Raw genomic sequence first — 13,981 nt, 5'->3', positions numbered from 1 at the left:
CACACCATCCTGTGTTCCAGCCCTCAGACCTGTGAATTCCAAGAACATAACAAGCTCTTCCTTCCTTTAAGACCATTATACTTACAATTTTGGCAAGAATGCTCTTTGCTACCCTCTTGACCTAAAAATGTCATGTTCTTAGCCTTCCTAATCACCCTATCAAAAGAAATACATACCCATTATTTTCTATCACTTCACACCTGATTAATTTCATGCACAGTACTTATCAAACTCTTTATTGATTTCATTCATTGAGTTGTTTATTTCTTGTATACCACCCGCCCCCCCGAACATGAGCTCCATGAGGGCAGCAATCCATCATGACTTCTCTTATTTTTTCTGTCTTATTATTTTTTATACCAAGCATTTTTTTGTTTGCAAATGAGTGATTATCTACCAGTCACCAGGCATCTCCTTTATTGTCCAAATAATTATATTGGTATTATCTGTACTTTACATATTAGGCAGTTGAATTTCAGAATTAGTGCACTTGCTAAATGAAACATGATTAGCAAGTGATTAGTTAAGCACTAAAACCTAGTCTAAGTATGGTATGCCAACCACAACATTCCCTTCATTGCCCAAATTGAATAGGACCTGTGTCCTATTAGGATTTGGGTATTGACCAAGATGCTGTTGTAAATATGGTCAAGGTAACTATAAAATACGAGAGACCCTTAAAAGTACTAAATGATAGAAAACCATAGATGTACCTGGGTGTATGTGTTTGTATACCCAGACATTATCACAAAAGTCTAGCATCTTTGGTGGGAGATGGGATAGGTTGACCACACAAATGAAAAACCATTCACTACTCACAAAATAACACTTTTTTTTAAAGTCTAAAGGTATTTCATAAAGATAGAAGTGGCCACAGCTCCATTTCTACTTGTAGATCACAAAGGTCCAATGTAAAGGACTAACCCAGGGGTATACTGTGAGCCTTCTGGGATTTGATATATGTTACCACCTTATTAAGACCAGATGAAGTACAACACAATAGAAAAAGGAATCATTCTCCTGAAAGATACATACCAAAGTTAAAAATGCTAGTTTGTTCCTGTCCATTTGTCCTTTTACTCAGCACACATGTATTTAATACCTACCATGTACAGACACAATGGGATCATGAAGTATAACACGTTTAAAGTTTAGGGACAGCAAAAGACATGGATCTATGACAGTATAGCTAACAAGTCTTAATCTGGAGCTAAAAGGCTCCAACCATACCAGTCTTAGAGTTGATACAGAAGAACCACAGAAAGTGTCCTTGTCACAATCAAAAATGGAAGCAAGTTAAGTAGGAAGAGGAGGGATTAACCAGGTAAATGGTAATCATTTTCTTCTCTGTTAAATACAATAAGACCTTTCTTTAAGCTCCAGGCTCATTTAACCTAATGCCTAGTTGACAACTCCATCTGGTTGTCTCAGAAATTTCAAAACAAATTTGTCTAAATCTGAAGTCTTTACTTCCAACTTAACACTCCTGAAGAAACAATCTCTCTCCTTATTACATATAATACCAAAACACTCTTCATTACTATTTATGCCTTATTCCTGTTTTATATTTCAACATGTGGGGAAGAGACTATAACTGGATCTCTGTCCTTTCACACAGTACACTAATTCCCAAGTCTTGAGTTCATGTGCTAATTTATGAGGAAGGAAATTATGGGGAAAGGGATATGATATATCCTGTGTCTTTGCCATTTGCCATGCAAGACTTTAACCTCCAAAACAGCAGCACATCCTTCGATCATAGGGCAATGCCCAGAGGTCATGGCCAGTAACCCACCAGAAAACACTTGACTGAAATTTTGGAGCCAGATTCCTAAAGTTGTCTATGTGGTGGCAAAGTGCTCTGATAAATTGGTAAATAGCATGATCTTAACTGGCATTGTGTGGAATGTTGGGGCCCCATGATGATATTGTGAGGTACCTTAGAATCCTCCTGGGGAGGAAGCTGCTCTCTCTCTCTCTTCTCCTTCAGACATGTCAACACAGCATCTGAAGTTTCCTCTCCAGAGGAGCTTGGCTCAGGACCTGCAGCTTCTGGCTTCCCATTTTCTCTGGGGACTGTGGGTTGCTCACAGGACAGATTTCTAGGTGGGCCTTTGGGAGCACTCCCCTGTTCTTCAGACAGCTTCAGCTTTAATTCTAAGAGAAATGCCATGAGTTCCCATGAGAAAGAGGACTCACCATCCCTAATAAGAACAGAGAGCCCTTCAGGAATTCCCTCCCCTGATGCCATATTGGTAGAAATGAACAATGTTAAGGATAGCCTTCCATGCAGCAGAGCAGCCCTAATAACCACAATTAATTTTACAAGCACCCAAGCAAGTGTGAAGACAGTGGGCCCTAATACCTATGTCCTCATGAAGATGAGGATCATATGTGGTAGTAACTCTGGTTTAGATTTCAGAATTCTGGAGGAAGACCATTGGTACCAAACCGCAGAGTTCGTGTTACTGTAGCTCCTGAAATTCTATACCCAAAGATTTGCTGATATAAATTATCAAAGTTGTATGTTCATCAGTGTAGCTTCTGTGGAAATACTAGTTCATCTAGAGGGCATTACATATGTAGACACCCAAGGAAATGCAGAAGAGGATGGAAAAGGGGAAATGGGAATGCCAGCCCCAGATTGACATATTTTGCAAATTTGTCAAAGTACAGCTTTCAAAATCTAGGAACCACCATTGTTGCAATTGTGGCTTTATATAAACTTAGATAAATAAAAATAAAAAATCCACCAGGGACTTATCAGGGAATTGCATTTCAGAATATGCTAGGGGACTAGTGGTTTGAATGAGACCATTTATATTGATTTCTCAATTCCATAGTTCATTTTCTTTGATGTTTACTTTTTAGTTAGACTCAGTTTGGCGTGTCAACACTGTAATCCTCTAAATATACTACATTATTATAGTTTAATACCAATTAATTAATATTCCCTATTAGTTCTTAATCACTATACTTCCAGAAATTTGGAAGAACTTCCATATCTAAGAATTGAAATTGGAATGTGCATATAAGAAAAATTTTATTGGTAAATAATGACAGTCCTTTTTCAATGGATTTTAGAACTAATTAATATACCATCATCTCCAGAGAGGGATAAAGAGAGATAAGCTCTAAACTAGAATACAGGAGAACCAACACTTACACCTGCTTTACCATCTCCAAGCTGTGTTACCTTTCTGGGCATAAACATGCTCATCTATGCAACTGGGTATGTAAAATAAATCCTCATTATTATTTCTTAGATGTTGGAAACCTCCAATAACCAGGGAGTCTATAGCTCCACAGGTTGAAATGCTCCTAGTATTGAAGTGAATCATTCCACTAGGAAGCTGGAGGTCCCCAGTCTCTGTAAGGAGGTTTATCAAGTGGGGCTAACCAGGGAAGAAGATTGAGGACTCTCTTTCAAATGGGGCCTCCAATCTAAGTGGAAAAATAAGTTCAAGAAGGCACAGGTGGAAATGAATCGAAAATACCCTGGAGTACTTTGTACTATTTTATATTCTTCTTTCTGAGAAAAGAAACCTTTGGCTGGCATTTACCTTTGAGCTGTTTTCGACCTTTAGCCAAATCGTTCATCCACTTCAGGACTTCAGGATTAGAAGTCTTGTCACCATGTGAAGGCTACCAAAGGAGAGAAAAGAAAGGTGGAAGGGAAAGAAGGAAGGAGGAAGGGAGAGAGAAAACAAAAGCAAAATTTTTAAACAGCTGAGCATCATAAAGTTAGTTTAGGAACATATAAACCTGGGAGAGACATTCAGGCATGAAAACTCCATCCCATGGAGTTGCTTCTGGAAAACAGCAAATGTTCTTGACCTCCTCCACTCTCACCCTTGCAATGGGTATTTCTAAACATGCCAGATCACCCAGCATTTTCACAGTCCTAACCATGCCATTGCCCCTCTACTTTCAAATTTTCAAATCACCTTTGAGGCCCCCTTTACCCCATACAATATTGCCAGGCCACTCTCTGTATCATTGTAGATGATAATGCAGACCAGTGCTTACTACCTTGCCTATGGCTCACATACCCAGCTTGTGACCATACCTGATGGAGGATACCGACAAACTAGGAGTTTGGCTCATATCCTCCAAGCTTAAGAAAGAAGATACCAGGGTCTAAAACCTGACAATAGCTAGGAGAAGTCAGACTGGGAGAGATGGTAGCCATATTTCTAACCTCAATATCCTAATGGGGCTAGCCTTAAAGTGAAACTTAATTGTATGTGTGTGACCATGGGCAATTATTTAGCTTCTCTGCACTTCATGGTCTCATCTATTAAATAAGCATTATAACAGCGTCTCCCTTGTAGGGTTGATCCAAGGAGTGAGTTAATATCTATAAAGCACTGAAAACGGTTCTAGGTGCATGACAAACACTATAAAAGTGTTAGCTGCAATTACCATTACTTATTTTCCCTAGCAGCAGTGATAGTAGTAGTGTTACCTCTAAACCTTCAAAGAAATACTGAATGTTTTCACTGGTAAATGCACATGGAAGGCTATGTAGGTCCTACGCATAGCTAATCACACCTTAGATGTGACATTAACATTTTTAAAAGAATATTTGCTTGTCAATACAAATCATTTACTTGACTTTTGGTTTCCTTCTCAGAACACAGAAGTGAACTTTCTACAGAAAAGAAAGTAGGAATGATGAGTTACTCTACATATATATAAAGAACTATATACTAATGCTCAAAAAGGATGATCATAAACATAATGGCCTGGTGTGTGCTGTTAGTGACTAATTTTAAGAGCTATCTTGTTTTCTTAAAGATCCCCAAAATCCATATAACACAAGAAAGTCCTTAATAAGGGGGAGGTGCAAGAAGATGGAGAACACATCCAAGTTCAAAGAAAAAAAAAAAAAAACAGTACTTTTATGACAGGATCAAATGTATGTGGGATTAAGTATGTTCATTGTGGCAACTTGGCATGGTCCTGTCAGTTCTCAAGTGATACAAAATCCTCATTTTAAAACCAAGATGGAAAGAGGAGGAAGGAAATTGATGATGATTCTTTCCTAAGGGAGCTTGGACGGACCGATTTCCATAAAGAGGCCCTAATTTTAGGACCATGGACAGTGCCACGTGGATCACTAATCTGCCCCCCAAAACCAGTTTAATGTGATCGTATCTAGGGTCTACTGAATGATGCTCTATACAAATTCCCTGCCATATAATTTAGCATTTTGGCTTTGGGTAGCAGTCTGGTTATGTGGACAGCCAATGTTTTACATTTGGTTTCTCAGAATCCTCAGAGAATTTTCCACTTTGTCTAAGAACACATCTTGTTGAACAGTGCTTAACTAGATCTGCTCCATACTGTTAATTCCATCCTTTGAAATATGATAAAAATAAAGAAAAACAAAATATCCTAAGCCATTGACCAATAAAGAAATGAGTTTTCACCGCTGCACACCAGACTTAAGAGAATTTAAAGCTCAATTTTTAGGCAAAGTAATTTAAAGCCTGAAATCAGTCTCAGAAATGAATTTTTTAATTCCCAACCCTTTGGGGAGCTTTTAAAAAAGGTTAAATCAAGCTCACATGGGTGGAAGCTCTCAAGTGATATAAAAGTCACTAACCTTAGAACTGAAATAATCTGACTTAATAGACACTAATAGTCATATACTTAGAATTTACAGAGGTTTGGCTTTGTTCAATGCAATTAAAATGGGACCCCCAAATCACATTACTTATTGGAGAAGTTTTGCTGTCTGCCAAAGATGGTTCATAAGACATATGAGAAGGATCTCTGGATTGGTAGTGAAAAGACCTATGTTATTGTCTTGATTAGATCAATTCTTTGCTGTGTGCTTCTCAGAAATTTACTTCCCCTCTCTGGGTCTCAATTCCTTCAATCATCAGATAGTAAAACAGGTTAGTTGACTCCTTCCAATACTAACATTTTCTGTTTCCACTGAAAGCAGACATCAGTGGAAGCAGCTTTTTCTAAACCCATGAACCCATTTATTGAATAAAATGTCAGTTGTAGAGAATAAGTACAGTTTTGAATAGAGATGTGAAATGGCTACCTATGTGTTTAGATCCAGATATCAGAATAGCACAGAAGCCCAGCAAGAGCTTGGGTTCAAAAATTAGCAGTGGGTACTATTAATTCCACAGTCAGGCTGCCAGGAAGGGAAGTCTTATATACAGCAAACAATTAAATCCATTGACATACCAAACCTCTAACCATAGCCTGAAATCCTGATATAAAGGGCAAGGGGAAGCCCTGTTTCCTAGGACATGTAAGGGTCTGATTACATCAAAGATAGTTAGACACTGAAGCAATGGTCACCTTGAACCTTTTCCTCCTCCTACTGCTTCTGCATCCATTCTTGTGCATAAGTATTTATGTGTGTCTACCTGCTCTGGCTCTAAACCTTCTCTAAACAAAAGCAGGAAGGTGCTTGGAGAACTTCTGTTCCAAAACAGGCAACTGTTGGTTGACTGCGGTAATCAAGAGAAATAATTCAGGATCTGTGGCTGCAGGTAGAAAAATCAGTGAAGAATTAATGTATTCGATTTCCTTTCATTTTCTGACAAGGCACAGACTGCTCAAACAGCTTAAAAAGTTAACAAAATCTAGGGCCACTCCCTTTATGCAAACACTATAATAAACATTATACATGTGTTCCCTCATTTTAATACCCTTAGCTCAAGTTACAACTGATAATAACTTTACAGATGGACAAACAGACTCAGAAAGGTCAAGCAACAAATCCAGAGTTGCAGATTTCTTAAGTGTCTAGCTGAATTCAAATCTAGAAGAGTCTGACTCAGGTCAGAAGTATCAACAGGGCCCAGGAATGGAGTCCCTAGTTGTTACTCTACAGAGTCTAATGTGAGGATATCAAAGATCCAAAAACACTCCAGCAGCAAACAGGTGAAATCAGCTTATCTCAGGATATCTGGACTTTTCAAAATATAGATACTTGAGGGGTTATGGATGTAACTTAGTGAAAGAACACTTGCATAGCATGTCAAAGACCTTAGTTTGTACACCAGACCCATTGCAAAAACAAACAAACAAACCAAAAAACCCAGAAAAGGAAAAATATGGACCCTAAAGAATTTTACTTCTACTCCTATGTTGCAAAGCCCACCCACCTTTAAATCACTACTCCAAACCTGAGCTGTTGGAACACAACCACCTTAGGTAAGTTATAAACCTTCACTAGTCCTCAGTTTTCTTATCTTTTTATTTTTTAAAGGCTTAACATTCCCTCCTGCTCTGTGAAAAAACTATAATAAGTAGCTGTGACTGCCTGACACCAGAGAAGAACCTGCAACAACCTGAGGTTGTCTTGAAAACCAATCTGGGTTTTGTTTTGTTTTGTTTTGTTTTAATTTTGCAAAACTAAAAATCATTCCTTAAAACTTTTCTTAGTGATTTTTAAGACAAGAAGAACAGAAGAGTGGAATCTTACCTATTCTCAGCTCTCTCCCCAGAACTTATAATATACTCACAGTTCCACTTGCCTCTGTACCAAGTGCTTAGTGAGCTTTAAATATTTTAAGATGTATGAGAGATTATTCCTTGTTCTCTTTTATTCTAATAACAAGCTGTTCTGGGCCTTCTGCCAAAGACCCACTATCTTTGTGTAGTTCTGTATGAATACGATTTTTCTCTATGTCATGGTCACCATGAGAGAAAACAAATAAAAGTAGCATTGGCCATCAAGACACTTACCTATGGCTCTAATTGTTTCTTTTATTGAGAATAGATAAGACTTACGTTTACAGCATTGTACAGCCAGCATGAAAGACTGGTGTCTGATTGGAAATGATGGCCTAAGTTTGTTCTTATGAGGGGCCTGAAAATAGCTCACTTAAGAAGTTTCCACTTATCAACCAGGAAATACTTTAATGTCAAAACCATCTCCCTGTAATTGTGCTGCACAGAGATTCTGCCCTTCAAGTATGTAATAGGTTCTTATTAAAATGCAAATGGGGAAAGGTTAAAGAAAACAAAAGACCATAATTTGAAAGCTTTCCAAATTTTGATCCTAGATAATCTAGTGATAATAAGATTTCTCAGAGGAAAAAATGGTGGTATAGGGGGAAAGGAATACTCAAATGAGTTCAGAAACAAGAGTTAAAATCCATCACTAGGAAGTATCTTAGATGAGATAAACTGGTGGCACAGGAGAACAAGACAGAGTCAGAATGGGAACTCAACTTATCATAAGTCTAGATTGGCCAGTGGAAACAGAACTGTCCCCTGGCAAAAGGGCGTACCCAAATAGGAAGGACAGAGACTCAGGAATGTTCACCCACCTCAGCCTCACACAATCTACTCTTATGTTAAAACCTAGAGTCCTTACCCTGTATTTCTTTTCTTGTTCAAATTTTTCTTCAAATTTCCGAATTTTCCGCTTGAGGCTCTGGATGTGCTTGGTGAGCTGGGTAATGGTCTGTGGCTCCTTGCCATCACCACAGCTGCACCGTGAAGAACTTCGGGGCCTGCCATGATTACAAGGAGGGAAAAAGCATGAAAAATAATGGTCCCCCAATAAAAACTGCTGCTTGGTCTACAAACCAAGGTTATCAGAGAAGTGTAGAGTGCAGTTCATAATTTGATGAGTCAACCGTCTGCTCACTAATAGACAGACAGCCCTGATAACAGAACTGCATTATGAGCAGATGTCCTTAAGGTCTTTAGTATACACGATGTCAGAATATTAGCCTAGGAAACACATTTCTTAAAACCCATAGAGGCCAATTTAAGGCTCAGAAGAGACAACCATATTGAGGTGTAATCTTCAATTGGTTGCATGAGCCACACCTATCAACATTTTCAAGGAAGATTTACATTACTGGTTAACTTTTCTTGACATAAAAAAAATCTTTTCAAATATGATGAAAAGAATGGGCATCCTCCCCAGAAAATGTGTATACTCTCACATGACACACAATTTACATGCAATAGTAATTCACTAACTCAAATTCAAATAGATAGTTCAAGGATTCAGTTTAGATCAATTAAGAATGAGTTATGGGGGGAAATCTAAGGATTTTCTGGGTATATTTTCTGCCAAGGGATTCTCAATGTTAGCTGTGCATCAAAATGATTTGTGAAATCCCCAAATAAATAACATATATTGTTCTTCTATCTTATTCCAGTGTCAAATATAAATTCCAAGTGGAGTGGATTGAGGGACATATCATCTATTTAGATATCTGTATCTAATTTTGGGGAATACCAATTGTAAGTTACCAATTTTGTAGAATCTAAGAAGAAACTGAGGTGGAAAATTCTCTAGGGGTGCCATAATCCATCCATTGATGCCACTGTGGGACATGGAAAAATATATTGAGCTAATCAAGAATGATATTTCTGATATCATATACATATAATTAGAATTCTGCTAATTTCACCAAAAACATTCAAACGTGCATGCGCCTGGTTAGCTCCATCTCTCATGACCATTTCCTCCTCAGGGATTAAGGCCTGAAACAGCATTCCCAACTAGAAAGTACAACAATTTTTGCTTTATCATTCAGGTCTCACAGTTGCATTTGTCAGGCTGTTTGCATTATTCCAGAGGCATAATAGTTCACTGTAGTTTGTAAATATGGTATTTGAAAAACTGTATGAAATGAAGATGATTATAAACCAAGGTTTTCTTACATCATGAACTGCTGAGTGCTGGGTGGAGAAGGGGCTGACTCAGGATCTAAGTTGAATCTCTGGCTTTGGCTAAAGATGGAGCATCGTGGTGATAGCAGTGGGTTGTCACCATCAGTGATGTGATAGAGCAGCCTGCTAGTCCCGACAGACTGGAGATCTTCTGGTGTGCTGTCAGCTTCATTCTGCCCATCTTTGTGGACTGGCATGGGGTCTGGAGAAACAAGATAAATGATCAACACTTAGAAGTGACAGAGGGCTTGAAACTGTCATGTTCCTAAATAAAGATCATAAACATTCATTATAATGGCTTGCCTCTTTGTCATTTCTTCCTTCTGGGGATATGAAAAGCTTTCAAAATACTGTCATTTTTTTTTTCCTCACAGAACATGGATAGAAAATATGACAAAGCCGCCAACAATAATAAAAAAGGAAACATTATTTCTGTATGAGTTATTCAGTCAGCATAGCTCAAAACTACAAAAAATATTTTTATTTCATAGTATTTGCATATGTTGGAGGATATATGACAAAGCACTAGGGTGAATAAAAAGAATAATAAAATGGAACTGTAGCAAAAGATTATAGATTATGAAGAAGAAAGGGATAACAGAATTGCCAGCAAAGGGAGTAGAGAGGAAGAAAACAAAAAAGGAAGAGATGGAATGGGAGTCCCCAGAGTGAAAATTATCCAGCAGTCCTCAAAAATGGAGATCTTTGTTCATCATCATGGAATGATATTTACAATATGCAAAATGGAAACCACAGATTTCAAAACTGAGCAGTAATGGTTCCATTTCATATATATGTGTGCAAATAAATGTACCAAAAGATCAAAGAAGTTATGAAGTAACTGCAAAACATGGTAGGATTAAGAATGATCTTATTTCCTTCCTTGATATTGTATGTAACATTTTATTTCAGATAAAATAAAAAATGAAAATGAGACCTCCAAAAAAACTCCTCTCCCCAGCTAGCCAGCTCCATGCTTGAATTCTTGCTATGGCCATTCTTTTAAGTTAGCCCATTAGCTCCCCACCCCAGGGTCAGACTGGAAGGTGCGTACACCTGTGCTATGGAGGGTAAGGAGTGAAATGTGTCAGTGAAGGGTCTTTAGGATCCTGAACCAGGTGGCCAGGATAAGAGACTCTCCATCTAGGGCTCTGGAGGCAGCCCAAATGAACTTCTTGATTTCCCCTAGCAGACAAGTCAGGACAACTCAAAGCTTTTTCTTAAGCCTCCTTCTGAAAAGAAAGTGGAAAACATTTTCTGGGTGAATAAGCAGAATCAGAAAATACTGACAATTCACCTTTCCAAAATAAACATTTATCAGAATTTGTTACCAGATGAATCTTAATCAGATTTAGAATGACTCCTTGTTCTCTAGAGCTTGAAATGCAATTTGCTTTGTGTAACATCAAAGGTCTGATTAGGTCCTGATGTGTTTTCAAGTTGGCTTCTCTCCTGGTGAGTTGTATACTGGAAGGGTAGATAACACCTCCCATTGTATCTTTGAAGTTCCCTGACAGCACATTTGTCAGCAACTGAAGCTGATGAGGGCAGAGTGGAGTCAGGTGAAAGAAGGGCAGTGCCTGCACTGAGGCTGGGCAGGAGACGGGAGGACCAAGATCTACTCACCAGTAAGTCATGGCACATACAATACAGTCACCTTCAGAAACCTCCAGAAGATCCTACCAAATCCTTCCTTTAAACCATCAGGCGCTAGGAAGAAATATATTTTATTCATGTTCCTTATTTCTTGTAATTACTTTCTGGTAATGATAATGGAGGAGAAAATAATCTTTAACAAGCACCTGGGATCAGCATGTTTTTAATTGAAATGGGATAAGGTCTGACACCTTCAACTATTCAGCTCAGCTTTGGCCTTGGGGCCAAAATTAACATAGGTCTCTTGTCATTTTATAATATCCAAATGGAAGCCCTTGGGTTCCTAGACACAAGACTGTGAAGTAGAGCTGGGAGGAGAGCTCAGTTTATGAAACCCAGAGTTCTCAGATAGAACTCTTTTTTTGAACTGTATTGCAATAGTGATTATAAGACTCCATTTATCTGTATCTGCTTTCTATAGGTACTTGCATAATTTGCCAGTGCTGCCTAATTAACATCCGAACCTACCTTTCCCTCCAAACTACGGAAGGAAGTTAGGAGCCAGAAAGATCCCAAAAGCAACCAGTTGAAAAGTAACAAACTAAACCGGTAATTTGGTAAAGCTTCAGTTCTTTGTCCAAACTCACCATTTGAGTTTAGAAGGGGTTTAATTAAATCAGCTGGCATGTGTATTTGTGTGTGCACTTGTGCAGACAGAACCTTTGAGCTCTTTGCTGAGAAAAGGCAAATGTAGATTCAAAGCCAGTGCTACTATCCTCCTGGGAAAACAGCCCAGGCCACCACTTCCAGACCCTGCTCCTAATGGGGAAGGGCTTATGATATTAAACATACTAAGCTTCTGAAGATTCCCTGGGGACACATTATTTTTTCTTCCAGAGCCCATGCTGTGATATATTATGGTTTAGAAGAAGGGGTCTGGAAGCCAAGAGTCTGGTGTGCCTGTACTTTTTATGGCACTCCAGTCATTTTCCCAACCTCTCTGTTTCTTTCTCATAGGGCTGTGATAAGAAAAATGAGATCTGCTGTTGAACATTGTGCCTATAGTCAATAATACTCTATTGTACACTTAAAATCTTGTTAAAAGAATAGATCTGTGTTGAGGGTTTTTACTACAGTAAAATTTTTCTTCTATTTTTAAAAAAATTTCTGTAACAAATATCTTAATTTTATAGGAAGGAAAATATAATTTAATAAAAAAATTGGGGAGCAAAAATGTTTTCCTGAGAAGGAAAATGAGAAAGCAACTGAGCTGAAGCATAACAGAGAACAAAGACTTAGCTGACCACTGGCTAAGAGACTTTGGAAATGATGATCCTTTTGCAACTTCAATTTCTTAATCTGTTAAATTGGAGGAGATTAATGATGCCTGCCTCACAAAACTAAGTGAGGATGAAATAAAACTGTGTCCCTATAAAAATTTTGCCATACCATATAAATCTGTTTATACTATTTATACAAATAATTTATATATATGCAAGTACATAATTTTGACAGATTTAAATATTTCAGTTTCATAAACAATGATGACTAAGAAGTCATGAATTTTATGTGCTAGTTACATTTTTCTCAAACTCATACCCACATTAAAATAATCTCTTAAAACTAATTATGTGTGTCCATACATCCTTTGTGTAGCACACTTAGTGAAAAATAGGATAAGGCATAGAAACTTGTAAACAATTATCTGTGAGATCATTTTAACCATTATCACCAAAATGACTGTTAAATATTGTTTTACTAAACACCTTACAGGAGTCCTTATGGAGTTAAATGGGAAGTGAGGATCAATATATCCCTCAGTATCTCATTCCTACCTCCTATCAGTCCTTATTTATAAATAACTAAGAATAATCTAATAATGTCTAATATTTATGGAGTGACTCATTATGTTCTCACGCTTGTTCTCAAAGTTTTTGCATGTATTTAATCTTCATAACAACCATGTGAGGCTAGTAGTAATATGATTCCCACTTTAAATTCAGTAGGGAAAGTTGTGTACTATGCTAATTCCATTCAGGGAGGGTTTGACCAGTGCCTGGGGTTGAAGACTCCATAACTCTAACTCTGGAAGCTGGAATATTTCTGGCAGCCCACTCACTGAGCAGTAGGGAATACAGAGAAGAGAAATAATTATCATCAGTGTGTGAAGGCCAAGAGACCATTTCTGCTCTGGCTGCAACCCCAGGCAGAAGCAGATGCTCCATTACAGCTGTTCAATGACTCAGACAGATTTTAAAATATATCTTTCTAATGTGAGTTTTTAAAGCAATTCAAAATTGAAATAAATCTCTATCTGTAATAACTTGAGAGGGACTGATGAGACTTAACTCAGTAATAAATCAGCTATAGTCTTGTAGATTTGTTAATTTGCACTCTCAGATTTGCTCATTGTGGTGGGCTCATAGGTAGCATTCAAATATAGTCCCAAAATGCCAGATATCAGCCTGTGTTGGTTTTAAAAACTAAATGAGCCAAAAACATGTTCATGATTCTAATGAGGTTCGAGCATCAGAGTTCTTACCCAGCATGTCTAAAGACAGATAGCAGGGAGGATAATAGTGTCACACTCAAAAGAGAGCTGCAGAAACAAGAAACAATCAAAAAACATCTGATGGATATGTGATGGATTCAGTTTTCAGTACACTGAATTTAAGTGTCAGAGGTGCTAATAAGGGTTAGCTACAGGGTCAGA

General features: G+C 37.9%; 1 protein-coding gene across 5 annotated transcripts in view; it reads right to left on the bottom strand.

Moving 5' to 3' along the window:
- FAM13C (family with sequence similarity 13 member C) overlaps window positions 1-13,981 on the bottom strand; it is a 113,703-nt gene that overhangs the window by 10,962 nt on the left and 88,760 nt on the right. For all 5 annotated transcript variants that reach the window (XM_079138141.1, XM_079138142.1, XM_079138143.1 and 2 more), the window contains 4 exons: window positions 9,664-9,874; window positions 8,357-8,495; window positions 3,564-3,645; window positions 1,940-2,157 (listed from right to left, as the gene is read on the bottom strand). In XM_079138141.1, coding sequence (XP_078994267.1) covers window positions 1,940-2,157; window positions 3,564-3,645; window positions 8,357-8,495; window positions 9,664-9,874 — 650 coding nt within the window. The remainder of the gene's footprint in view (window positions 1-1,939; window positions 2,158-3,563; window positions 3,646-8,356; window positions 8,496-9,663; window positions 9,875-13,981) is intronic.

Source organism: Sciurus vulgaris, assembly GCF_902686455.1.
Source record: "Sciurus vulgaris genome assembly, chromosome: 4".
In the NCBI taxonomy this organism is placed as follows: domain Eukaryota; kingdom Metazoa; phylum Chordata; class Mammalia; order Rodentia; family Sciuridae; genus Sciurus; species Sciurus vulgaris.
This window is presented reverse-complemented; position numbering and strand designations above follow the sequence as displayed.